At 39.7% G+C, this 27,430-nt stretch overlaps 2 protein-coding genes across 2 annotated transcripts; both read right to left on the reverse strand.

Annotated features, from left to right (window-relative positions):
• Positions 1-2,870: 2,870 nt before the first annotated feature.
• Positions 2,871-14,817, reverse strand: LOC109801187 (Transducin/WD40 repeat-like superfamily protein). The gene is made up of 11 exons (XM_020362196.3): positions 14,635-14,817; positions 14,456-14,547; positions 14,183-14,283; positions 9,961-10,061; positions 9,804-9,870; positions 9,594-9,693; positions 9,382-9,495; positions 9,138-9,275; positions 8,945-9,029; positions 8,593-8,642; positions 2,871-3,213 (listed from the first exon to the last, which is right to left on the reverse strand). The coding sequence occupies exons 1-11, from the start codon at positions 14,639-14,641 to the stop codon at positions 3,064-3,066; spliced, it is 1,005 nt and encodes a 334-aa protein (XP_020217785.1). The 5' UTR covers positions 14,642-14,817; the 3' UTR covers positions 2,871-3,063.
• An 11,855-nt stretch (positions 14,818-26,672) lies between these two features.
• LOC145957860 (uncharacterized) lies at positions 26,673-27,152 on the reverse strand. Its single transcript, XM_083074282.1, has one exon. It carries the CDS (start codon positions 27,150-27,152, stop codon positions 26,673-26,675), a length of 480 nt encoding a protein of 159 aa, XP_082930408.1.
• Positions 27,153-27,430: the final 278 nt, after the last annotated feature.

Below are 27,430 nucleotides of genomic sequence, written 5' to 3' on the forward strand. Positions count from 1 at the left end.
CAGACATTATTCAACCCCTCTTCTAATATTTTTTTTTTCTTCACAAAAACCTAACCAACTCAAATGGAAAACCATAAATCAATCTAAAAAACTGAAACCGATAGAAAATTGCAAATTAGCGGTTATGTTCAACTTCTAAGTTTCCAAAAACATGCATTTGGTTTGGTTTTCGGATTGGAATGTGAAACTACTCCAAACCAAAAAGTAATCGCTCTTACTTGTGATATTTTTTCCCAAATGCATAATGAACATATGCAAAAATTGACGCTCAACACAAAAGGTGTTTTATAAAATTGAAAGTTACTAAAAATATGTTTTCTCTTTAAATATACATTATAATATCAAAAATGTATTTATAAAATTTTAAGTTACTAAACTGAATTTTAAAATGAAAACTTATTTATTATTTATAACATTCAATTTTTTTAAGTGAAAAATATGAGACAAAAATATTTAATATGATAATTAAAATTGTATTAAAGAAATGTTTTACTAAAATAATCAAATAAAATTGGTGTTAAATACATTAAGTGACTGAAATATTTTAGTATTTGTATATTTGTAGTTTTATTTTTAACATTCAATGTTAAACAAATAACATAATATTATATTTTTAATTAATTTTTAAATAAAAAATTTTAAAAATAGTAAAAATTGAACGAAACACAATCGCATAGATTGGTTTGGTTTGATTTGGATTTCATAATTAATTTAGATCAAACTAGATCGAAGTAAATTTAATTTTCTCATTTGATTCACGTAATTTTTAAAGCAAAAACCAAACCAAATTGTACTGCGAACACCCCTAAACTTAAAAATAGTTTTAGTCCCCGCAAAATTAGTGATTTTATTTATTTATTTTAGTCTATGTATTTATTTTTTATTCTCCTAAAATTTATAAACATTATTTTTAACCATTATAAAATAAATAAATTTTGGTTTGATCAAGTAATATATATATATATATATATATATATATATATATAAACTTTTTTTATCCCTCCAAAATCTAATGTCATTATTTTAAGTCTCAATGATCATTTTAAGTTCAATAAATAAAATTTTTAAGGTTCTATAAATTTTTTTTAGAGATGTCTAACATTGATATGATATTATAAGCAATTGCAGGTAATATTTAAGATGATCACTTAACCTTTTAACAAATAAAAATAGTTAGAAATGATCACATAAAAAATAAAAACTAAAAATAATAGTTTCAATTTCAAAAGATAGAAAACAAAAATATTTTATAAAAATCAAAATCAAATCATGCTAATTTTGTGGGAACTAAAAATATATTTAAACTTTTTTTTAATATACAATAAACAGATTAAGTACTTATCAATTTACTATTTTTACTTATTTTAATAACTTCCAACATTGAATATATCCAACCCATATATATAGATAAAGTCTAAATAAGTTTTTTATCCTCAACATTTTAAGAATTCGATTTTAGTTGCTCTTAATTTTTTTTGTCAACTTTTAATTCTTCTGTAATTTCATGTCACATAAATTTGTTCTAAAATTTAAGTCTTCTTTAATAAATAATAATTTATGTTAATTAGTCATGATTGTCTAAATTATTGATGTCATGTGATCACCTAATAAATGTCAAATTATAACACAATTTTTCTGTTTATTCATGGTCACAATAGTGAAAATTTTCTTACTAACATTTTCTTTTATTTAAAGAGCAAATAAAAAAATTATACATGTCATAATTTAACATCTAAACATGTGAGTATTAATATTTTAGTCAATCATGACTTATTAATACACACCACTTAATAAATGAAATTTAACCCCAAAGACTAATTATGTGACAGAAAAATTAATAAAAGATTAAAAGTAAAAAAAAATTTGAGGAACTATGAATCAAGTTCTTAAAAAGTTAAAAAGATTAAACTTATTTAACCCCTAATAAAAAAAAATATTAAGGATGCTTCTTGTCCACCTGATAAAAAAGACGACGGATTCGGTTATTAATACTGTTTCCCTAAGTACATAACATTAATGTCCTTAATCAGCAATTATAGCCAAGTTCACTTTTTTCAACCATATTTTGTGCTATTAGCCATGACATTTGTTCTGCTATAAATCCGACGTCGTTTAAGGGGTCACCTGTGGACTGGTTTAACAGATATGCACTACACTTGATCAACATCCATTGTACAAATGTATAATGATACAATTCAAACAGATTACGTTTTCTTAGGTAACAAGAACACAAAGAAGATTCCCATCCCACCATTCTCTCATCTCTGCAAAACACAAGCAACCCCTCATTTACTGAGTGCTGCTATCAGAGGAAAGCAAACCCTGACTGCTCTGCAATCACTAATTTTCGAGTGAAGTCCCACCAAAATTGGTCAATATTTTCGGAAGTGGAAAAATATCATGAACATGACATGGCATTCTGACAACTAAGGCCATACGGGAGAGAAAGACATGCAGGAACTTCTGCTCTAATTCAGCAAGGAAAAAGCTCAGATGGTTGATTGTAGCTCAAAAAATATGCCCATTTGTCAAATTTAAAGATTTATTATCATAACTCATAAGCACCAGATCCAAACAAAAATGGAATTCAGCCATTCACAAGGACAATTTTTGACAATTTTTTGTCATAAGCTTCTATAAGCTTTTCAAAAATAAAACATGCTAAAATCTTGATTAACCGAGGCGCAGATGAGCAATCTCAACCTCATAGAAGACACTAAACTAAAACACTTGACAGGTAATAAATAATGGCTAAACCATGGACCATAACTTATGATCACATCAAACAGCAAACTAGTGCCTTTGATGTTGTAACTAATGATCCGGAGGAGCATATTAAGAATTATAATCAAATGAACATCTGCAGCATGTTGGCAAAAAGAAGATATATACATTTAAATATTTCAACTTGTACATATTAGGAGGATCATTGAAATCCATTGCTTTACAGAGAAGAATATTTACAAACCATGGCAAAATCTTCCACTTAGTATTAATTCTTTTAAAAAAATATTATCTTTCATGGGGTTGATGGGAAAACAATAGCTTTATCATGCATTGTTCCTACTTTCTTCCAACATAAGATCCCAACTTAGACAAGTCTGGAACCCAGAATGACAACTCGGATGATCCAGTAGCAAACATAAGACTTCCAGGAGCCCACTTTATAACAGGAGGTCCAGTATCAGAAGTTGCACTCCTCCAACTTGCAACCTAGACAAGGCAAAAAGAATTAACATAGGAATAGCATGTACTATCCGCACATAAATTCTACTGTTAAGATAATTCTATAAGATATAGTTTAGATATACTAGTTTATCTTCTCCTATTTTCTAGTTTAGTTTTCTTAGTCAGTTTTATCTAAATTCCTAAACTTTAGGGATTGATTATGTTTTATGCCTATTTATTTTATTGTACCTATTCAGATTCAATAATAAGAAATTATTCATATTCAAGTTGGTACCAGAGCACGCTGGTCCAGGAACCCTAATCCAGCCGCCAACATCTAGGGTTTCTAGGGTTTTCAAGTTTTGTCCGCAGTTGCCGGAGTTGACACCGCCTGCACACTCAGAGGTCGCCGATCGGCCTCTCCGTCGCGAGCCACCGTCAGCCGCCGTCTCACGCGCTCTCACGCGCGGTTCTTTTTGAGGAAGCTCGCCGGCGCGTGGGCTTCACGCGCCGCCCTCCCAGCCTCCGTTTGCGACGCGGTTCACTCCGTTGGACTCGCTGGCCCACCCTCTTCTCGTTTTGACCCTTTTCAGGTTGTGGGTCACACTCTAGGTGGTCTGTTGGTGGTCGTTTGGTTGCGGCCTTGGTTGTTTGGTTGCTGTCTCAGAATTCCGTGGCTGTTTGGTTGCTGTCTCGGGGTTCCGTGGTGGTTTGGTTGCTACCTCGCAATTCCGTGGTTGATTGGTTGCTACCACGGAATTTCGTGGCTGATTGTTTAATGTTTTTCTCCTTTATTTTTCTCTTCATGGCTCAATCTCCAACTTCGGCTCTAGAGCTCAAGATTGAATCTGAGGGCAATCATCTAATCTCATTATCTACCGATGATTACAAAGAGTATCTTCAACTGAAGGCAACGCAACAAGCCTCTTCCTCTGTCACTGTTGCTCACACTAGTAATTCTACCGTTTGTCTCTCTCACTCTACGTCTATTGGACCTTGGGTTTTGGACTCTGGTTCTGATCACCTAACTGGTAATGTCTCCCTTTTTCATAGCCTATCATCACCTAAAACTCCACATCATATCACTCTTACAGATGGGTCAAAAGTCAAGCCACTGGTATTGGCCAAATATCACCTACCCCTTCACTACCATTAAAATCTGTTTTACTAGTTCCTGGATGTCCTTTTAATTTGATTTCTATAAGTAAGTTGACTCGGTCACTAAATTGTGCCATAACCTTCACTTCCGATTCTTTCTTGATACAGGACCGGAGTACGGGACAGACGATTGGAGTCGGATATGAATCACATGGTTTCTACTACCTTCAGTCTTCTACCTCTACCATATGTGCATCTGTTGAGTCTCCTAGTTTAATTCATCGTCGCCTAGGTCATCCAAGCTTGAATAAATTAAAGAAAATGGTACCTCATCTCTCACGCTTGGAATCCTTAGAGTGTGAGTCATGTCAATTAGAGAAGCATGTTAGAACTTCTTTTCCTAAGAGTATTAATAGTCGAGCTGTGTCTCCCTTTGATGTCATTCATTCTGATGTTTGGGGCCCTAGTCGATTTACTTCTCTATTAGGGCATAGGTATTACGTCACCTTTATTGATGATTTTTCTAGATGTACTTGGATATTTTTGATGAAAAATCGTTCTGAGTTATTCAATATTTTTCAAAGTTTCTATTCGGAGATCAAAACTCAATTTGGCAAAGTAATTCGGATTTTACGAAGTGACAATGCTAAAGAATATTTTTCAGATTGCTTCAAATCATTTATGACTTCCCATGGCATTCTACATCAATCTAGTTGCCCTCATACACCTCAACAAAATGGTGTAGTTGAGCGAAAACATAGACATATTATGGACACTGCTCGTACTCTTTTATTGAATGCTAATGCACCCCCAAAGTTGTGGGGAGATGTTGTACTTACTGCAGGGTATTTAATAAATTGAATGTCATCCTCTGTCTTGAATGATCAAGTACCTCATTCCCTATTATACCCATTGGATCCCATCTACTTTGTTCATCCTCGTGTCTTTGGTTGTACTTGTTTTGTCCATGATCTTTTCCCAGGACGTGCTAAGTTGTTTGCTAGGGCTATCAAATGTGTGTTCTTAGGATACTCCTGTGTTCAAAAGGGGTACCGCTGTTACTCTCCAGCTACACATCGGTTTTACACTAGTGCAGATGTCACTTTCTTTGAAAATACATCATATTTCGTTGCTACAGATGTCTCTTTGGTTGACTCAGATCTCCTTTCTCAGGTATTGCCTATTCCTCATTTTGATCCCGGTGTGCCTTCTACACCTACTACTTTAGAGGCACCAGAGATTCCTAGCACACCACCATGGTTTGATCGTCCTCTACACCGATTTGGGATAACCTATGAGCGTCGGTCACATACTATTGTTCCTCCCAGTACTTCTACAACTAAGTCATGTGATTCTGCCCCTGCTCCAGTCTCCTTACCTACTCTGGCCCCACCTACCTCAGTTGACTTGCCCATTGCTCTTCGTAAAGGTAGTCGTTCTACTTGTAATCCTCATCCTATTTATAACTTTCTTTCATATCATCGTTTGTCTCCTACCTATTATGCTTTTGTCTCTGCTATTTCCTCTATTACCATTCCCAAGACAGTACAGGAAGCCTTAACCCATCCAGGATGGCGACAAGCAATGATTAATGAGATGGCAGCTTTAGACTCCAACCACACTTGGGTACTTGTCCCACCTCCGCCTGGAAAATCTGTTGTTGGTTGTCGGTAGGTATTTAATGTGAAAGTGGGCCCTGATGGACAGGTGGATAGATTGAAAGCTCGTCTTGTGGCTAAGGGATACACGCAAGTATATGGTTTGGATTACAGCGACACCTTCTCTCCAGTTGCGAAGATGGCCTCAGTTTGTCTCTTCTTAGCTACGGCTGCTATGAGGCATTGGCCTTTGTTTCAATTAGACATCAAAAATGCCTTCTTACATGGTGATTTGGAGGAGGAGATTTATATGGATCAACCTCCTGGGTTTGTTGCTCAAGGGGGGTCTGGTCTTGTATGTAAATTACAAAAGTCCTTGTATGGCCTCAAACAATCACCTCGTGCTTGGTTTGGTCGGTTTAGCAAAGTTATACAGGAATTTGGAATGATCCGCTGCGAGACAGACCACTCTGTCTTCTTTAGACGCTCATCGACACATAGATTTATCTATCTTGTTGTTTATGTAGATGATATTGTGATCACAGGTGATGATCAGGAGGGCATCAAGGCTCTGAAGCAACACTTATTTAAACACTTTCAAACTAAGGATTTAGGTCCCCTACGTTATTTCCTTGAGATTGAGGTCGCTCAGTCAAAGTTCGAAATTGCTATTTCTCAGAGAAAATATGCCCTTGATATTCTAGAAGAGACCGGACTTACAGATTGTAAGCCAGTTGACACTCCCATGGATCCTAATGTAAAGCTTATGCCTAATCAGGGGGAGCCTTATCCTGACCCAGGGAGATATCAGAGATTAGTGGGAAAATTGAATTATCTCACCATGACCAGACCTAATATATCCTTTCCTGTCAGTGTTGTAAGTCAGTTTCTTAACTCTCCTTGTGAGAGTCATTGGCTTGCAGTTGTTCGAATCTTTAGATACATCAAAAGATCACCAGGAAAAGGACTTGTTTACAATGATAGAGGACATACAGACATTGTTGGATATTCAGATGCAGATTGGGCAGGTGATGCAAGTGATAGGCGGTCAACATCAGGCTATTGTGTCTTCATGGGTGGTAATCTTGTCTCATGGAAGAGTAAAAAGCAAAGTGTTGTTGCACGATCAAGTACAGAAGCAGAATATCGTGCTATGGCTCACACCACATGTGAGCTCTTGTGGCTAAAATTCTTAATTCAAGAGTTGCAGTTTTGCAAGGTTGGTCATATGGAATTAGCTTGTGATAACCAGTCAGCTTTATACCTCTCCTCTAATCCAGTTTTTCATGAGAGAAAAAAACATATAGAGGTTGACTGCCATTTCATCAGAGAAAAGATCCTCTCCGGTATCATCAAGACCACCTCAGTTTGCTCCAAGGATCAACTTGCAGATATCTTTACTAAATCTTTACGAGGTCCTAGGATAACATATATATGTAACAAGCTAGATGCATATGATATCTATGCTCCAGCTTGAGGGGGAGTGTTAAGATAATTCTATAAGATATAGTTTAGATATACTAGTTTATCTTCTCCTATTTTCTAATTTAGTTTTCTTAGTCAGTTTTATCTAAATCCCTAAACTTTAGGGATTGATTATGTTTTATGCCTATTTATTTTATTGTACCTATTCAGATTCAATAATAAGAAATTATTCATATTCAAGTTCTACAAAGGGAAAATTATACTAAGCTGTTACCCAAAGTAGATTTTGAAGCCAAACTAAATGCTATAAATTTTCTTTTCAGGCATACACATCCATTTAAATTGGTTAGGTTGCAAAAATAATGCTTCAGTACAGACAAAAAATTAAAATTTCACACAACTTCACAAGCTTCAGAATAGTATATTTTCTGTTATTTCTCAGTAATAAAAACAGATTCAGAAGAAGAAAAAAATAGACAAATCCAAAAGAATCATTAACAATTATAACTGGCTCCTATCGCATCAAATGTGATGCCTCAATGTATACTGTAGGTAAACATGAAAGAAAAAGAAAACTGTTAGGATCCTCTTTTAGAGCAAAAAATGATAAAGCCTAACAAAGAACAATTGCACAGACACAAAAGGATTCTGAATTTCCTCTCTTTATTAAGAAAACTGATAACAAACCAAGAACCAAGGTATACAAGTAATACCCCGAAAAAGGAGCACTCTCCTATTCACACTGGAAAAGTCCACTTAGAAAGATTATACAAAAACTGCCTCCTCAAAACAATAGAGGGCTTATTTATAGGATCTATATCAGACTAACTGATTTAACTAACTTAGCTTCCCCACACCACAGTTACAAATTGACCCAGTCGACTATCAGTTTGACCCTTTTCCCCTTCTATAACATTTTCCCTTAAAGTTTGTTGACCTGACTTGGGACTAACAAAAACATAGTAATTTACAGGTAATAAATATTATATTAAAAGTTGCTATAACAACGGATAATGAGTGCTTTCTTCTTAATTTTAAGTCAAGACTAGTTTCGTTTCGTCAATTATTAACAGTTTGCATTGCAATTAAGAAAGAAACTACAAGCTTCACGATCAAAGGATAGGAAATTCTAGAAAATTTCTTGGTGAGAAATAAAAAGGAAAAACATGCTTATATAGTTGAAAACATATCATCCTGACTGCAGAATAACTATATTAACACTTTTTATATTACGATTCCAAACAGAAATATATAAAGAAAATAGTTATGAAATGCAGAAAAGAAAGAATATAGCTTATCATACTTCTTTGCCACTTCGAACACTCCATGCATAGATGCTGCCATCCCCAGAACCTGCCAAAGAATCCGAGTGTATAACTATAAGTTTAGGATAACAAACCAGCTGAGGCAGTAAGAAGCAACAACAGGATCACATAAATAGGAGAGAGGACTGAAAATACAAGGGAAAGAAAAACAAAGCATGATGCATGCATCTTTAAAAATAATCATTCATTTGAAAGCTTTCTTCCAAAACACAATTTTCAGGCAAGTAATAACAGGGTAACAAAAGTTCAATGTGCCAAAATTAATGTGCAAACAAAGAGTTTACCAAATGAATAATGATCTGAAATTTTGAGTGAACTGAAAATGCTTACCAGATATTACAAACATTCCCTCGGGGCTGAAAGAAGCTTCTAATGTGGAATTGCATGAGACAGGTGTGACATTATATGTGGATAACTATGGAAACATAATACGAGAGAACAGTCACACAGAAAGCCTTTCAAAGCACATATAAATAAGTGAAAGAAGTAAAAGTGGACTGGGTTAAATAGAAAAGATACTAACAAGCGTGCCACGAAATGAGTCAAGCACATGAATATGCCCATCTGCCGTAGTTAAAAGCATGAGTCTCCCATCATTACTAAATTTCACAACATTTGCATCAGAAATATCTCCCCCAACAGAAAATATCTCAAAGGGACCCTGTAGCGAGTGAATTTACCATAATATTTAGATTATTAGTATCTGTTACAATTAATAGACAACAAAAGCCAAGTTTTATACATTTTCTCATGTTGAATTAGCAAACCTTTTCATACTTGCGAGAATCAAACATTCTTATGTATCCTCCAAAGGCAATTGCAAAGACAAGCCCTTGATCATCATATGATATAGCAGGCCTTCCTTGTACTCGTAAAAGACCCTATTTAATTTTAAAGTAACAAGCCCCTAAAAAGTTATAAGATAGAAAATAACAAAAGGATATCAAATAAACAAGTAATTGCATGCACATGCAACTACCTGGCACTTCTCAGCCCTCTGATCCCACAGTAAAACAGTTCGATCTAGAGATCCAGATATAAAGCAGTCTTTCCGAGAGCACAAGCTTAGTGACACAACCCTAGGTAAATAATAAAAAAAAAACACTATCTTTTTAACTACCAAAAGGAATAACACAAGTACTGTATCATATGATATGTGATTTACATGTATGAATGCCAGATACCAAACCTGTCATGGTGACCTTTGAAATATCTCAAATACTTGTTATCATGCAATGATAGAAGCCGCAAAGATTCTGGATTTATTAAACATTTTTATATTGAGTATAAAAAAATTTACTGACTATACAAAGATCACTGAAGATGAAAATAAGTAAGAAACATACCATCCCAACCATTTTTTGAAGAGTAGATGACAGTTGTAGGATGAGATGTGAAGCAAACCAGGTCAACCCCATATTTCTTGCTATTAATTGTCTTCAAACAACTGGTGGCAACCAAGAAATCTCAAAATTTCATGTTGATGCATAAATGTAAATCAGTTACAAAAACGAAACTATTGCAAGAAATTTAAAAGAATAATATGATAAATTTCTATCATGATTTATTTACTCCACAATCCATGTACCTATTTAGTTGCAAATGATGGAAGATTTTGTGGTTGTTTATCGATGATTTTGTGAAAAAGTAATCTTCTATTCAATGCTGAAGAAAAGGGCCATATATACAGAGAAAGGGAGGAACAACTAACTCCCTATGTAATGGTATTAACAGCTAAAAATAACAAAAATAGAAATACTCTATTTATCTTTCGATACCCCCCACAAGCTAGAGAGTGTATACCATACACTCCCAAATTGGAGAGGTCTAATGTGAGTGGAGTTGTACCCAAAGGCTTGGTTAAAATATCGGCCAATTGGGTAGAGCTTGGTATTATTGGCTGAAGCTTGAACAATTCTGTTTGAAGCTTTTCGCAAACGTGGCAATTGATTTCCAAATGCTTTGTTCTTTCATGAAAAGTAGGATTAGCAGCAACGTGGCATGCTGATTGACTATCACTAAAAAAAAAAAAAAAAAGAGAGAGAGAGATTTGAACACCAAGGGTGAAGTAAATATGTAATCCATTTTAGTTTGCATACTGTTGATGCTAACGCACGGTATTCTGCTTCCGAGCTGGACCAGGAAACTGTGGTTTGTTTCTAGGAACATCACAATATAGGAGAGTCACCAATGAACAAGATGAAGCCCATGACAGAGCGTCGAGTATCTGCACACGTGGCCTAGTTGAAGTCACTAAAAGCTTTCAATTGTAAGGCACATGTTGCAGATAGAATGATTCCTTGGTCTGGGCCTCTTTAATATAACAAAGGACACACATCGTGGCTTGCCAACGTTTTGTGGTTGGGGTTGCCAACTTGCCATGTACTAACTGAGCTGTTGAACAATATAGCTCATGTCAAGTCTTGTAGTTAGATACAACAACTTTCCCACGAGTCTCTGATATTGCGATGAATCTGTTTTCAGTTGCAGTTAACTTGTTGCCTTTTACCAAAGGCGTTGAGATAGGTTTAGAACCCAATATCCCTTTTCTTCATCATTGAGTAAAAGATTTCTTTTTCACAAAATCATCAATATGGTATCAAGAGTAACAAAGACTCTGTGTTCCCCTTTCTTCTTCGTTTTTCAATCTTCTGTTGAACCTCACCTATGGCAGATTCAACAAATAATACCACTAAATCGAGTATTAATGCTACACAAGATCCACCTCTTCAAGTCAATAACCAGTATTAATTGCATCCCGGTGCAAACCCGGGTGCTATTTTGGTCTCTTCAAGTATGGACGGAACAAATTATGCGTCGTGGAGCAAAAGCATGCGCGACACATTAACCACAAAGAACAAAGTCAAATTCATCAATGGTGGGATCAAAACTCTAGCTCTCAACGATACTTTATTCAATGCTTGGGAAAGATGTAATGTGATGGTTCTTTCAAGGATTTCACATGCTCTATCACCGAAAACTGCAAAAAGCACCAACCACATCGAGAATGCCACTGTTCTTTGGAATCATCACCAAAAGCAGTATTCGAAAGGGAAACATTTCTAGATGTCAGATCTGTTGCAAGAAATTAACTCCATCCCACAAGGAGATTGAAATCTTAATTCGTATTTCTCAGAATTGACCACTCTCTTGGAGTTTCTTGAGGCTCTCAGCATTCTTCCAACTTGCCATTGCAATGCCAAATGTAGTTGTGATCTCATGGAAACTGTGCATAAACAATGAGAAATAGAGCATGTTATCTATTTCCTAGAAGGTCAGAATGATAACTTCGAAACTATTTGAAGCCAGATATTAATGTAGGATCCCTTACTTGACATAGATAATGCCTTTTCCCAAGTGCTCCAACAAGAAAAGACTTAACACAAACGTTCTTGATGATAACTCCAGATTCTAATGTTCAACAACTCCAATACAAGCAGGAAACCACCAAATTAGTGGCCTAACAAAGGGAGAGGCAAGCCACAAACATAGGGAAAAGGCTTCAACAACACATCTTCCATCGAGATGTGTACCTTTTGTGGTAAGCCAAGGCACACCAAGGAGACATGCTACTTTAAGCACAGGTTTCCAACAAATTTCAAATTCAAGAACAAGGAAATTCGCAAATCAAACCAATTCTGTAGAATCTGATACATCTAAGTTCTAACACACCAAATGCAACAACAACTTCTGCAGCCACAACCAACACAATGAGCCTCACCCCTGAAATGTACCAGAAACTGGTCCAATTGCTGAACAAAACTGATGATTTTGCGATAGGTATAAGTAATAGTAATGTAAACCACATCACTACCTCTAGCATGCATGAACCATTCACCACCAGGTACAAAGTATCTTACCTCCTCTTGGATAATTGACACATGGGCTACCAATCACATTTGTTATTCCCCATCCTTGTTTCATTCTTGATTTGTGTCATTATCATAGTAGTCAATCCCGGATAGCGGCGCGGAGCGGCCGACCCTAAAACTGGGATAGCGGGATGACGCGGAGCGGGATAACCGCTATTTAAATATTAATTTATATATATTAAATAATTAATAATATATATATAAAAGCTAAAAAAACAAAAATAATTAATAATATATATATATATAGAATCAGAAATTTAAAAAAATATGCTGCTGAAATAGAAATAGAATTTTCTGAAATTAAAAATAAAATTTTCTGAATTAAATTTAATCAGAAATTAAAAATAAAATTTGCTGAATTAAATTTAATCAGAAATTAAAAATAAAATTTTCTGAATTAAATTTAATCAGAAATTAAAAATAAATTTTTCTGAATTAAATTTAATTAGAAATTAAAAATTAAATTTGCTGAATTAAATTTAATCAGAATTTAAAAATAAAATTTGCTGAATTAAATTTAATCAGAATTTAAAAATAAAATTTGTTCAATTAAATTAAATCAGAAATTAAAAAAAAATCAGTTGAAATAATTTAATAAATAATTAAAAAAAAAATATGTTGCATGTTGCATAAAAGGCATCCTCGAAGGAGAATAGAAGGAGAATAGAGACAAACGCGCGTCGGAGCTTGCGGCCACGTCGGAGCTGCGTCGGACCTGGAGGCGCGTCGGAGTCCGAGGTGCGTCGGAGCTGGAGGCGCGTCGGCGATGGAGGTGCGTCGGAGTCGGAGTTCGTCGGAGCTGCACGCTGCACGCACGATAGCCAGAGAAGAAGAAAGGGAGAGACGAAAGGAGGGGTTTGGTTTGGATGAGTCTGAAATCGCGAGAGGGAAGTGGAGGATTAGGGCAAAAAAACCCCATTGAAAAGACCGACTTACCCTTAATGAAGGGTAAGTCTGAAATCGCGTCGCGATTCCGCGATTTGGGCCGCTCCGCTCCTCCTCCGACGCGGCCGCTCCAGCCGCTACACAAATCCGCTCCGCTCCAGCAGCCAGATTGCGGGGTGAGGCCGCTCCGCTCCGGAGCGCCGCGATAGCGGCCGCTCCGGCCGCTATTGACTACTATGGTCATTATCAGTTAGGTCACCCATCGAATTTTATAGCTCTGATACCATATTGATGATTTTGTGAAAAAGAAATCTTCTGTTCAATGATGAAGAAAAGGGCTATATATATACATATAGAGGGAGGAACAACTAACTCCTCATGTAATGATATTAACAGCTAAAAGTAACAAAAAATAGAAGTACTCTAATTATCTTTCAATAGTTGTCAAGTACCATCTGGGTCATTTATAAATGTTAATAAACCCAATCTGTTACCAGATTTTGCCACATCAAATCAAATCTTGATGCACTCTATTAAGTGCATATTTGGAAACGATCAGCAACGTGGTTTTTCACTTCAAAATGAATACCACTAGTTCTAGCTTTTACGTTTTTCTCTATAATGTGTTTCTAAACACACTATAAATCATACTAGAGGGTCACCCATTTTGCTGAAATAAAAGGGAGAAAAAAAAAAAAAAAGCAAAGCACAATCACAAGAACGCAACAATTTCAACAGACTTGAGGATAAAAAAGATGGTATTCATTAAATTGTCCACATAATTAAAGCAATAAATACAATAGGAGCTTACGTTCCACCGGTAACCTCATACAGACGAATGGATTCATCATCACTAGCAGTCACTAGATAACTGGATGCCCTGTGAAAGTCCAACGAGCTAATTCTACCATTCTGGAAAAATATGCACACAAAAATTAAAAATTTAAAATAAAAAAAAATAAAAAAAAAAAAGATGCCGTGAAAAAGAATTTTAAGGTTGCTGAATCCCTGTTGCCCCCAAACATTGGAAATTTTGCCCTAATGTCAAAAAAGAACAGAAAAATGAAATGATGGAAATGCTCACATAGTCTTTGAAGGCCATTCCTACTTCCATACTCTGAAGAATTTCTTCGCTGAGTTCCAAAGACACCTTCTCTTCTCTCTCCGCTTGTGTCCCTACAAAAACTCGGAACGTAAAAAAGCGAGGGTGAAAGCAAATTGAACAGAGCATAAAATCTAAAATCCATAACAATTTTGAAATACCTCCCATTTTAGAGCTAAACGTTGTCTTAGGAGCCCGAAAAGCTGAGAAGACTAATCAAAAATTGGACGAAACCTTCTCTTCTCTCTCCGCTTGTGGCTCCTCCTAATAAAAAATTCGCAGAAACCTCAGTCCAACTCCTACACTGTTTTTGGGTGGTGTATGAAATATGAAATGTGAAATAAGGAGTAAAGAAAATAAAGCGGAAAAATAGGTGAATTACCACTTTCACAAGTGGTACATGGGTGCATCATCAGTTTTCACCTCAGATGCATCTAAACTACTAGACCATAATACACCTTACCACACTGGATCTAAACTTTTGATTTTTTTATTGATTTTTTTTTAAAATTACCCAAAAAAAAAACACGTGACAACAGACGCAGCTGCTACTGACACTCGGAACGGGCCGTTCTGAAATTAGAACGGGCCGTTCCAAATGAACAAATAACACATAAATATTAGACTAGAACGGGTCGTTCCAGATGACAAAAAAACACATGACAAATGTAACGGAACGGCCCGTTCCAACATCAGAATGGCCCGTTCCGAATTCAAAAATGACACATCAATAATTAAATCAGAACGGGCCGTTCTGAAAATGGAACGGCCCGTTCTAACTACAAATTTGTCACACGAATTTTTTAAAGCAAAATAATATATTTTTTTTCCATTCTACTAAATTACATCTACACCTTAAACCCTAAACCCAAAAAATCTTATACTAAGGTCCATAATACAAGACCAAACAATATAAACTCTTGTACTACCAAATATATAAGAAAAGTGGTCATCCACTAAGGCTCATAATACAAGACCAAACATTATAAACTCCTATACTACCAAATATATGAGAAAGGTGGTCATCCATGTAAAGTCCAAGTAAAGAGAACCTTAGGCCCACCAAACCCATTGGGCTCACTAAGCTTAGAAGTAAACAAAAGCCCAAAGGCCCACAAAGCCCAAAACTAGGCCCAATAAGCTTAAAACCCAAAAAGTCTTATACTAAGGCGCATAATACAAGACCAAACATTATAAACTCCTATACTACCAAATATATGAGAAAGGTGGTCATCCATGTAAAGACCAAGTAAAGAGAACCTTAGGCCCACCAAACTCATTGGGCTCACTAAGCTCAAAAGCAGTCAAAAGCTCAAAGGCCCATGAAGCCCAAAACTAGGCCCAATAAGCTTAAAACCTAAAAAGTCTTATACTAAGGTCCATAATACAAGACCAAACATTATAAACTCCTATACTACCAAATATATGAGAAAGGTGGTCATCCATGTAAAGCCCAAGTAAAGAGAACCTTAGGCCCACCAAACTCATTGGGCTCATTAAGCTCAGAAGTAAACAAAAGCCCAAAGGCCCATAAAGCCCAAAACTAGGCCCAATAAGCTTAAAATCCAAAAAGTCTTATACTAAGGCCCATAATACAAGACCAAACAATATAAATTCCTATACTACCAAATATATGAGAAAGGTAGTCATCTATATAAAGCCCAAGTAAAGAGAACCTTAGGCCCACCAAATCCATTAGGCTCACTAAGCTCAGAAGCAATCAAAAGTCCAAAGGCCCATGAAGCCCAAAACTAGGCTCAATAAGCTTAAAACCCAAAAAGTCTTATACTAAGGCCCATAATAGAAGACCAAAACAAAAGCCCAAAGGTCCATGAAGTACAAAACTAGGTTAGTGAGCCCAATGGGTTTGGTGGGCCAAAGGTTCTCTTTACTTGGGTTTTACATAGATGGTCACCTTTCTCATATATTTGGCAGTATAGGAGTTTATATTGTTTGGTCTTGTATTATGGGCCTTAGTATAAGACTTTTTCGGTTTTATGCTTATTGGGCCTAGTTTTGGGCTTCATGGGCCTTTGGACTTTTGATTGCTTTTGAGCTTAGTGAGCTCAATGGGATTGGTGGGCCTAAGGTTCTCTTTACTTGGGCTTTACATAGATGACCACCTTTCTCATATATTTGGTAGTATAGGAGTTTATATTGTTTGGTCTTGTATTATGGGCCTTAGTATAAGACTTTTTGGATTTTAAGCTTATTGGGCCTAGTTTTGGGCTTCATGGGCCTTTGGACTTTTGATTGCTTTTGTGCTTAATGAGCCCAATGGGTTTGATGGGCCTAAGGTTCTCTTTACTTGGGCTTTACATAGATGACCACCTTTCTCATATATTTGGTAGTATAGGAGTTTATATTGTTTGGTCTTGTATTATGGGCCTTAGTATAAGACTTTTTGGGTTTTAAGCTTATTGGGCCTAATTTTGGGCTTCATGGGCCTTTGGACTTTTGATTGCTTTTGAGCTTAGTGAGCCCAATGGGTTTGATGGGCCTAAGGTTTTCTTTACTTGGGCTTTACATGGATGACCACCTTTCTCATATATTTGGTAGTATAGGAGTTTATATTGTTTGGTCTTGTATTATGGGCCTAAGTATAAGACTTTTTGGGTTTTAAGCTTATTGGGCCTAACTTTGGGCTTCATGGGCCTTTGACTTTTGATTACTTTTGAGCTTAGTGAGCCTGATGGGTTTGGTGGGCCTAAGGTTCTCTTTACTTGGGCTTTATATAGATGACCACCTTTCTCATATATTTGGTAGTATAGGAATTTATATTGTTTGGTCTTGTATTATGGGCCTTAGTATAAGACTTTTTGGATTTTAAGCTTATTGGGCCTAGTTTTGGACTTCAAGGGCCTTTGAGCTTTTGTTTGCTTCTGAGGTTAGTGAGCCTAATGGATTTGGTGGGCCTAAGATTCTCTTTACTTGGGCTTTACATGGATGACCACCTTTCTCATATATTTGGTAGTATAGGAGTTTATATTGTTTGGTCTTGTATTATGGGCCTTAGTATAAGACTTTTTGGGTTTTAAGCTTATTGGGCCTAGTTTTGGGCTTCATGGGCCTTTGGACTTTTAATTGCTTTTGAGCTTAGTGAGCCCAATGGGTTTGATGGGCCTAAAGTTCTCTTTACTTGTATTTTACATAGATGACTACCTTTCTCATATATTTGGTAGTATAGGAGTTTATATTATTTGGTCTTGTATTATGGGCCTTAGTATATGACTTTTTGGGTTTTAAGCTTATTGGACCTAGTTTTGGGCTTCTTTGACCTTTAGACTTTTGATTGCTTTTGAGCTTAGTGAGCCCAATGGGTTTGGTGGGCCTAAGGTTCTCTTTACTTGGGCTTTAGTATAGGAGTTTATATTGTTTGGTCTTGTATTATGACCTAAGTATAAGACTTTTTGGGTTTTAAGCTTGTTGGGCCTAGCTTTGGGCTTCATGGGCCTTTAGACTTTTGATTTCTTTTGAGCTTAGTGAGCCTAATGGGTTTGATGGGTATAAGGTTCTCTTTACTTGGACTTTACATAGATGACCACCTTTCTCATATATTTGGTAGTATAGGAGTTTATATTGTTTGGTCTTGTATTATGGGCCTTAGTATAAGACTTTTTGGGTTTTAAGTTTATTAGGCCTAGTTTTGGCCTTTATTCATAAGATGTTTGATGTCATTGAGGAAGGGGCTTCATATCTCGCTCAATTGAAAAACTATACTTAAATTTTAAATGTGATTTATTAGAATGAAAAAAAAAACAAATATGTAGCCAGAACGGGCCGTTCCGAATTCAGAACGGCTCGTTCTGGTTTAAGTAATCATATGTTATTTTTAAATCTGGAACGGGCCGTTCTGATTTCGGAACGGCCCGTTCTGGTGTAGTTATCACGTGTTTTTTTTTCTTCTAGAACGGCCCGTTCTGGTGCATTATTCCTGTGTTATTTTTTCATCTAGAACGGGCCGTTCTGGTTTCAGAATGGCCCGTTCTGAAAGTGACAGCTGCTGCGATAATCATCGTAATACGTGTTTTTTTTAGGTAATTTAAAAAAAAATTCAGTAAAAAATTCAGAAATTTTATCCTGTGTGTGAAGGTGTACAATATATTTTCTCACTAAGTCACAATCTCAACCATTCATTGTTTTTAATATTATATCTATGGTGATTTTAGATGCACCACCCATGGACCACTTGTCCAACTTCTCTATCATAGACATCACCGGAAAAATATAAGGGGACGAGAAAAAGAAAATATGAAAGTAAGAACGGGTTATTTATACGCATGCAAAAGGAATTATATAGAGGGGGGGGCGAGAGATGAAAATATGTTTAGATCAACTACTTTTAAAAAACATGAAATGTTTTTATTATATATTTACAAAATTAATTTTTAATAAAAATATTTTTTGTTAATATATGTTAATTATTTAGAAGCATGTCAAGTGAGAATAGTGTCTTATTAGGAGTTTTTCTTGGGTTAATTGATTACTATCTTAATATAGGAGGATTATAGATAGTCTTGTTTATCTTTAACTAAGTTAATTAAGAAGAATCGTCTTCTATGAAAGGAGTTAGAGGAGGGTGTACTTTCCAAGGATTTAAGAATAGGTTGACCTCTTAAGAAAAAAAAAAGAATAGGTTAACTTTGTACCTATCTTAATTTTTACCTATCTTAGTGAACCGTTTTAGTGTTTAGTGATGTCTCTGAGATGAGTTAGGGGAAGTGTTTATGTAGAATGAGAAAGTAGCAACTTATTGTTATAACCCAAAAAATTTCGATCTTACGACTAAATAGTTTAGACTTTCGATTGAAAATTTCACTAACTAAGGAATGCTCAGAAACTAAACTAATTCTTAATTAATAGTTTAAAAAAATGGTTCGTAGGAGTCGTCATCAATGTTTTACTCAAAACATTTGAAAAAGAAAAGGTTTTTTGAAAATTCAATAATGGCCTTCATAACCAAAATTAGGTTCGAAAGTCAGTTACATGTAGGGAAGGTATTGAGCACCCCCTACAATGCCCTAAATCGGTACCAATGATGAAGATAGCGTGACAAAAATTAAAAGTTTAAATATTTGATCCCCTTTATGAATGATTATTTACATGTTTATACTTAAATTACTTGATTTACCCTAAAATGTTTACATGGTTGTTCTTATTATAATAATATTTAAAAAATAAGAAAATAGAAGGAGAGAGAAGTGTTAACTGAAATACCTCTTGTCCAAGCTTTATTAGATCATCAAGTATGGAAACTTTTAGGTATTTTTGGTTACCTTTCACACTATAATGTTTCTCACAAAATCTCAAAAAATACAGGAGGAGAGAGAAAAAGAAATTTCAAGCTATAGGAGTTCTGGACGAATTTTTCCAGCAACAAGAGCAGTGTCTGAGCCTGTTATTTAAAGACATCAGATATGGCTAGAACGAACTGTTTCGGGTCCGGAACGACCCGTTCTGGTCCAATCCATTAGGAGTAAAATTTGACCCCGGAACGGCCCGTTCCAGAATCAGAACATCTCGTTCCAGTTTTACATTTTACTCATAAAAACCTATGTTGGAACGACCCGTTCCAAACTAGGAATTCTAGGCCTTTTGAGTAGTCTAGAATGGTCTGTTCTAGTTTGAGAACGGTCTGTTCCGGGAAACTAAATCAACCTTATTGGGCTTTGGGCCTTCTAATGTCATATCATGTTGTTTCCATGCTTTAGGAGCTTCTTTTCTTGATAATAGAAGTCAATTTCCTTGTTTGTATGCCCTGGACGAAATTAGGAGTCTACACCTATGTATAAACACCTTAAGGATAATGAGAGAAAACTACCCTACCCTAATCTAGAGTTAGTTGCATTAGTGTTTACACTAAAGTGGTGGAGAAATTAGTTGTATGGTTGAGGTTAGAGTCTTTAGAAAATCATAAGAGCCTTGGATACCTTGCGACTAGAGGTAGTTATATAAAGAGAAACAAAGATAATTAAATTCCTCTTATTAACCTAAGTAGAGAGGGGAGCAGTCTTAAGGTGGTGGAGTTTTAAAATTCCAAAATATGTAGTTTATGCTTGGTATTTTTAAAGCTTAAGAAGAAGATCTTAGAGGAAAATTATTGGTAAGTATCCAATTGAGAGCGACTAAAATGTACAAAGCCTTTAGGAAAGTTGTAAGTTTTAGAGGAATATAGGTAAAAAGCAGAAATATTATATATATTGTTCCTGTGTTAGGAAACACACTTCAATTATCCTTGTTGTAACGGGTTGGATCTTAGGTCTCGGTCTTCTCGTTCCTATCCGGGTAGTCTGATGTGAGGGGGGGTGTGCCTGCAAAGACACTCCAACGCTCAAGTAAGTGCTCGACGTAATAAATGCGGTAGTTGAAAGTTGGTTACGTACCTCGTTGGGACTCTATTTATAGGACTTCTTATTGGGCCGTGATTAGGGACTGGGCCCCGAGAAATTAGGGGGCTAATCCAATGCATTACGTTAATTAAGCTCTTTGGAATTATCTTGGGGCCAGCACATGATTTTGGCCGAGCATACCGACGTACTCCGTTCGATTCTCGGGTGATCGGTATGTTAGGGTATTCGACCAAGTGTTTGAGGGTATCCGGCCCAAGTGTTCGAGGGGTCGGGTGTTCGGCCCGAGTATTCGAGGGGTCGGGTATTCGGCCAGGTCGGCCCCCATACGGTATACAACCCCCGTAGCGTCAAGGATGTGAAAGACGAAGACGGTAAGAATCGTGTGACATCCTGGTCGTCGTCGGAGAGGCAGGGGCGGTTTTGATAAGTCTCGGCATGGCGTAGCCTGGGTCAGGGCCTCGGGTGATTGAGATGTAGGCCGAGACCTCTGAACACGTGAGGGGGAGCTAGGTCGATCCCTCTGACGCGTGAAGTGAATATCGTGATTTCATGCTGAGATGAACGTAGGCCGAGACCTTTGACATCACGTGAAAGAGATCTTAGGTCGAACCCTCTAACGTGTGGAGCGAATATCGTGATCTCATGCCTAGATAAACGTAGGCTGAGACCTGTGACATCACGTGAGAGAGATCTTAGGCCGAACCCTCTGACGCGTGGAGCGATTATCGTGATCTCATGCCAAGATAAATGTAGGCCGAGACCTCTGACATCACGCGAGGGAGATGTAGGCGGAGGTTTAGGGATGGGGATATGTCGAGGACTTCGATGGGCGAAGCCTAAGCCGAGGTTCCAAGCTATTAGAGTTTGCACCGAGGCCTCGACAGATGTGGCCTGCCAGGCTAGCCCTAACGGTTACGGGTCCAACAGTTACTAAATCTGGACCGTTGGATGACCTAAATCGAACAGCTGGGGTGTCGGGACGTCTTTTCACCTCCCCCATTTACCTTGCCTATAAATAGGAGGGGGGCTGCTGGTGAATTTACATGCTGTAAATTTGCCGAACGCTCTCGACTTCATAAGTAATCGAGCAAACCGATCAAAGGTAAATTTTGTATTCTTTATTCTGCTTAATAAATGGATAAGGACTATTCCTCGGGTAGAACTTGCATATCTTCGGAGGCGTCGGGCCGTTCGTCTGATCGAGAGGAATCGGGTTCAAGTGAAGTATCACGGTTGCCTCCCTTACAATGTGAAGTGGTATTTCCTTCCGATTTTGCCGATCAGGAGGATAGTGGGGACGAAGTGATAGAAGTATCACCCCCGTTGACATTGGCCGTGGCCTTAGCACGAGCCACGGAGGTGGATGATAGGGGTTTCGGACAAGTCAACGAACAAAGCGTTCCGGCTGGGGTGACTCACGCCGAGGCGATCGAAGATGCTTTGGTAGTGGTTGATGATGGTCGGGACAAAGTCGTGGCCGCTCCGAGGACTCAGCCAAAGGTGAAGATTGATTACGGCACGGTGGAGATGCCCGGGTATGAATGGGTGGACGGAGAGGTCGGTGTGTACTTTTCAAAGTTGTCCGACCAAGAGTTGTTGGATACTTTCGTGTCTTTAGAGAAATGTTTTGGGAGTGGGGAGGACGAGTTCTCGTTGCTTGCCGAGGCGTGCGAGGACGATGGGCCGAACACCGATTTCGTGTTCTTGGAGCGGGGGTCCGATGAGGACGACTATTTCTACGCCTATATGTGTTGGTTTCAGGATCTCGGCGTGACATTGCCCTTCGATGATTTTCAGATGGGGGTCCTCCGTGCTTTGAACGTGGCGCCGACCCAGCTACACCCTAATGCTTGGGCAGCTATGCAAGCGTTCCGTAATCTGTGCTTATGCCTCGGTCTAACACCTCGACCCCTTGCCTTCCTCTATTATTACATTTGCCGGCCGAGCAAGCCGGTAAAATGGGTGTCGTTAGCTCGAGTGCCGAAGCGTGGATTTCTCCGAGCATTCACCTCCTCTTATAAGGGATTTAAGAGTGGGTTCTTTAAGGTTCGTTGGGGTTCGGATCTGAGAAACTGCTTCTTTGACCGGGAGGACAATCCGTTATTCCCCTTCTATTGGACGAGGCGGCCGACGCGCTTCGAGGCGATACCTTTTTCCAAGCTCCCCGCCGAGGATAAAGAAATTTTGGAGCTTCTTAATAATTTGCCGAAGGGCCTACCTGTCCGAGGCCTCTTGGACGTATTCGAAACGTCTCACTTCGAGATGGCCTTGCTAGGTATGTGTTTTAGGCTTCGGTAGTGTAGCAGTGTTTTGAATTGATGTTAAAACTTCTTTCGTTGCAGGACTGATGGCCGGAGGGGATCTCGACGTGACCGCCATGCTCGCCAAGCGAGCCAAGGATGCTAAGGCCAGTGGAAAGGTGCCACCGGCGAAGTCGGCATTGAGGATTACGAGGGATAAGCCCTCGCCTGTAATAATTCCCTTGGCCGACCAGAGAAAGAGGACCGGGACCTCTCGGCCACGTCAGACCGACCCGAACGTGGAAACCGAGCAGCCAGGCACCTCCTCCAAACACCAAAAACAAATAACGCTGGAACAGTCCGGATGTGGGGGGTTTGCTATCCCGGCTGTTGTTGCAGGGTCAAATTTTTTGGCCCCGGCCGTCCAGTCCGAGAACTTGGTTAGCCCTGATCTCGCTACCGGAGGGGGGCTCCAGTATTTGGAGGGTATGTCTATGGAGGCCGAGTACAAGCTCTTCTGCGAGCTCGACGTGCGGACTTCGCTGGTGGCCAAGCACGTGATGATGAGGTCGGCGGTCTTGACTGAGCGACTTCAGACCGGGTTAAAGGAGGCTGAGGCAATAGTGAAGGAGGCCTTGGCTGCGAATGCTAAGGTCACAGAGTCAGCCGACGAACTAAAGAGATCGGCCGATGGCTATAGGAGGGAGGCCGATGACTTGAAGTTGTCAGTGCAGAGGATGAAAGTTGAGGTCGCGGCCGCGGCGGCTGAGATTGCTCGGTTGGCTGAGGCGCATACCAAACTCAAAGCCAAGGCCACCGAAAAGATCCTCGAACAACACGATGCGGGATTCCAGCAAGCGGTCCGACAAGCTCAGTACTTCTGCGAGCTCCCGGTTGACTTTAACTTTGACGTCGGCCGAGATTTTTACGGGGGTAAGAACATCAGTTATGCCGAGTTCCCGAAGGGAGCCAGCCCTGATGACGAGGCTCCCCGCCGAGGCATCTCCACGCATGCGCCGGTACCTCCGTCTACGGAGGAAGATGACCCAATTATAGACGTGGTAGGTGACGGTAATCCAGACGTCTCGGCCGCAGTGTAGGAACCGATTCTAGTAGAGTAGGTTTGCTTGCTTTTTGTAACCGGGCCGTTAGTGCCTTTTTGTAACTTGGCCATCGGCGCCGGTAGATATTTTTTTGTAAGTAGCCGCTGTGGTCGGCAATACTTGTTCTTAATTGAATGTTAACTTTCCGTGTTTACAAGTGTTCAATGATTATAAACCGAGTTGTGTGTGTGGCCGAGAGGTCAGATTTTGTGATTTATGACGGTGTTCGATGCGCGTTGTGTTTGTTTATACGAGTGTGTTCGGTTTTCGTGAACGTTGGGTCATCGAAGCTTCGGCTTGTGTTCATACGAGGATTACTCGGGTTTTAATACGCGTTGTGTGTAGTGCTCGGCCTGGGGCGCGAGTGCATTTTTCGTCGTCGACCAAACGTTGGTCGGTGTCGTCGCCGTCGATAAGGTGCTCGGCCCAGGCACATCCTTAGCCGAGGAGGGTACTCGGGAGGGAAACCTGGGGTGCGAGTGCATGTTTCAAACTTGACCGAGGATTGCTCGGGGTTTAGTACGCGTTGTGCGTAGTGCTCGGCCTGGGGCGCGAGTGCGTTTTTCGTCGTCGACTGAACGTTGGTCGGTGTCGTCGCCGTCGACATGGTGCTCGGCCCAGACACATCCTTAGCCGAGGAGGGTACTCGGGAGGGAAACCTGGAGTGCGAGTGCACGTTTCAAACTTGACCGAGGATTGCTCGGGGTTTAGTACGCATTGTGCATAGTGCTCGACCTGGGGCGCGAGTGCGTTTTTTGTCGTCGACCGAACGTTGGTCGGTGTCGTCGCCGTAGACATGGTGCTCGGCCCAGGCACATCCTTAGCCGAGGAGGGTACTCGGGAGGGAAACCTGGGGTGCGAGTGCACGTTTCAAACTTGACCGAGGATTGCTCGGGGTTTAGTACGCGTTGTGCGTAGTGCTCGGCCTGGGGCGCGAGTGCGTTTTTTGTCGTCGACCGAGCGTTGGTCGGTTTCACTGCTTTGATGCGTAGTGCTCGACCTGGGCATACAATGAAATTGCAAATGATATAATGAGATTTTGGAACTTTTATTAATGAAGTGCCTCGTTAAAAACCTTGTCGACCCAAAACCCTCCTTAGGAAAAAAAGAGTCGGCTAAGGAAAAGAGTGCACTGTTACATTAGTTGTAATACATTTTCAAATGAGAAGAATTCCAAGTTCTCGGAATTGGTTCTCCTGATAGGTGTTCCAGCTTGTACGCTCCGTTATTCAGGTTGTGTCGGATTCGGAAGGGGCCGTCCCAATTTGGGGCGAGTTTCCCTTGTCTCGGATCTTTCCTTGCCTCGCCTGTGGCTCTCCAAATGAGATCGCCTTCGCGGAATTCTCTAGGTTTTACCCGGCTGTCAAATCTTCTTTTGTAACGTTGTTTGGTGGCCTCAGCCACAACTTGTGCTCGGTCTCAAATTTCTTCCACGCCATCCAGGTTTGCCCGGAGCTCGGCTTCGTTGTTCGACTCGTCGTAGCGGGCTCGGCGGAACGAAGGTTCTCCAATTTCCACTGGGATCATTGCATCGGATCCATAGACTAGGCGAAAAGGAGTTTCTTGTGTAGTCGACTGGGGGGTGCATCGGTAAGCCCATAGCACTTCGGGTAACTGCTCGGCCCATGCCCCTTTTGCTTCTCCAAGGCGTTTCTTCAACTCTACCAAGATGACTTTATTGGCCGACTCGGCCTGACCATTCGTCTGCGGGTGTTCGACCGACGTGACCTTATGTTGTACGCCCAAGATGTTCAGGAATTCATTTAGTTTTCGGTCGGTAAATTGAAGGCCGTTGTCGGTCACCAGAGTGTGCGGGACGCCGAACCGGGTAATGATGTTCCTCCATAGAAATTTCTGGACTTGATGAGCTGAAATGCATGCCAACGGCTCGACTTCAATCCATTTGGTGAATAGGTCGATGACGACAATGAGGAACTTGCATTGTCCCTTGGCAAGTGGGAATGGTCCGAGTATGTCGGCCCCCCACGTGGCGAACGGCCAGGCCGGGGGAATGCAATGTAACTGCTCGGCCGGTTAGTGAATCAAGTTGCCATGTTTCTGGCATGGCTGGCATCTCTTTATGAACGCTGCACAGTCGGTGTTCATGGTCGACCAATAGTACCCGGCTCGTAGAAGTTTAGAGACGGTCGTCCTTGCCCCCGAATGCAGTCCGCATATACCCTCATGCACTTCTCTCGTCACATAGTCAGCCTCGGTGGGATTTAGGCACTTGAGTAGTGGGGTAGAGAAACCGCGTTTGTATAGCTGGCCGGCGATGACAACGTATCTACTGGCTTGGGTTCTTAATCGGTTGGCCTCGGTCGGTTCGGTGGGTGCGATTTCGCTGGTGAGGTATGCCTTTAGTTCATCCCGCCAATCAGGGGGATTGTCATGATCGGCTAGCTCAGCGTCCACATTTGCTACCATCTCGGCTTCAACGCTGGGGTGGTCGATCTCTTGTTGAATGATCGTTCTCAAGTGGCCCGGCTTTTTGGTTGCGGCCAACCTAGCCAACTGGTCGGCCCGGGTATTGTCTTCGCGGGGGGATGTGTTCGACCAGCACCTCCTGGAAATTCGCCTTCAATTTTTGATAGGCATGATAGTATCTCAACATCATGTGGTCCTTTACTTGAAAATTTCTGCCCACCTGCTCGACCACTACTTTGGAATCGGTGCGGCACTTGATTCTTGCTGCACCCATGTCCTCGACCAACCTCAATCCGGCCAATAGGGCTTCGTACTCGGCTTGGTTATTTGAAGCTTTGAACCGGAAGCGCAAAGATTGCTCTAAAGTTATCCCTCTCGATCCTTCTAAGATTACCCCTGCCCCGCTCCCTTGGTTGTTTGAGGATCCGTCTACATGGAGGGTCCACCACTGTTGTTCAAATTGGCCGTGAGGGTGAAGTTCGTTTATGAAGTCGGCCAAGCATTGGGCCTTGATCGGTCCCCTCGGCTTAAAGGTAATATCAAATTGCGAGAGTTCCATTGACCAGGCCATCATCCTTCCGGCGAGTTCGGGTTTGCTTAATACCTTAGCGATTGGACAGTCGGTATGCACGATAACTCGGTGGCTTTGGAAGTAATGACATAGGCATCGGGAAGCATGTACTAAACTGAGTGCCACTTTTTCTAACAATTGGTATCGGGTTTCAGAATCCTGCAGCTATCGGCTGATAAAATATATAGGAGCCTGGGTGCCTTCCTTTCCTTGCACCAGAACCGAACTGGTCGCCTCCTCGGACACGGCCAAGTACACAAGTAGCG

Source organism: Cajanus cajan, chromosome 5 (genome assembly GCF_000230855.2).
Source record: "Cajanus cajan strain Asha chromosome 5, NIPB_CcT2T_4, whole genome shotgun sequence".
NCBI classification, from domain to species: domain Eukaryota; kingdom Viridiplantae; phylum Streptophyta; class Magnoliopsida; order Fabales; family Fabaceae; genus Cajanus; species Cajanus cajan.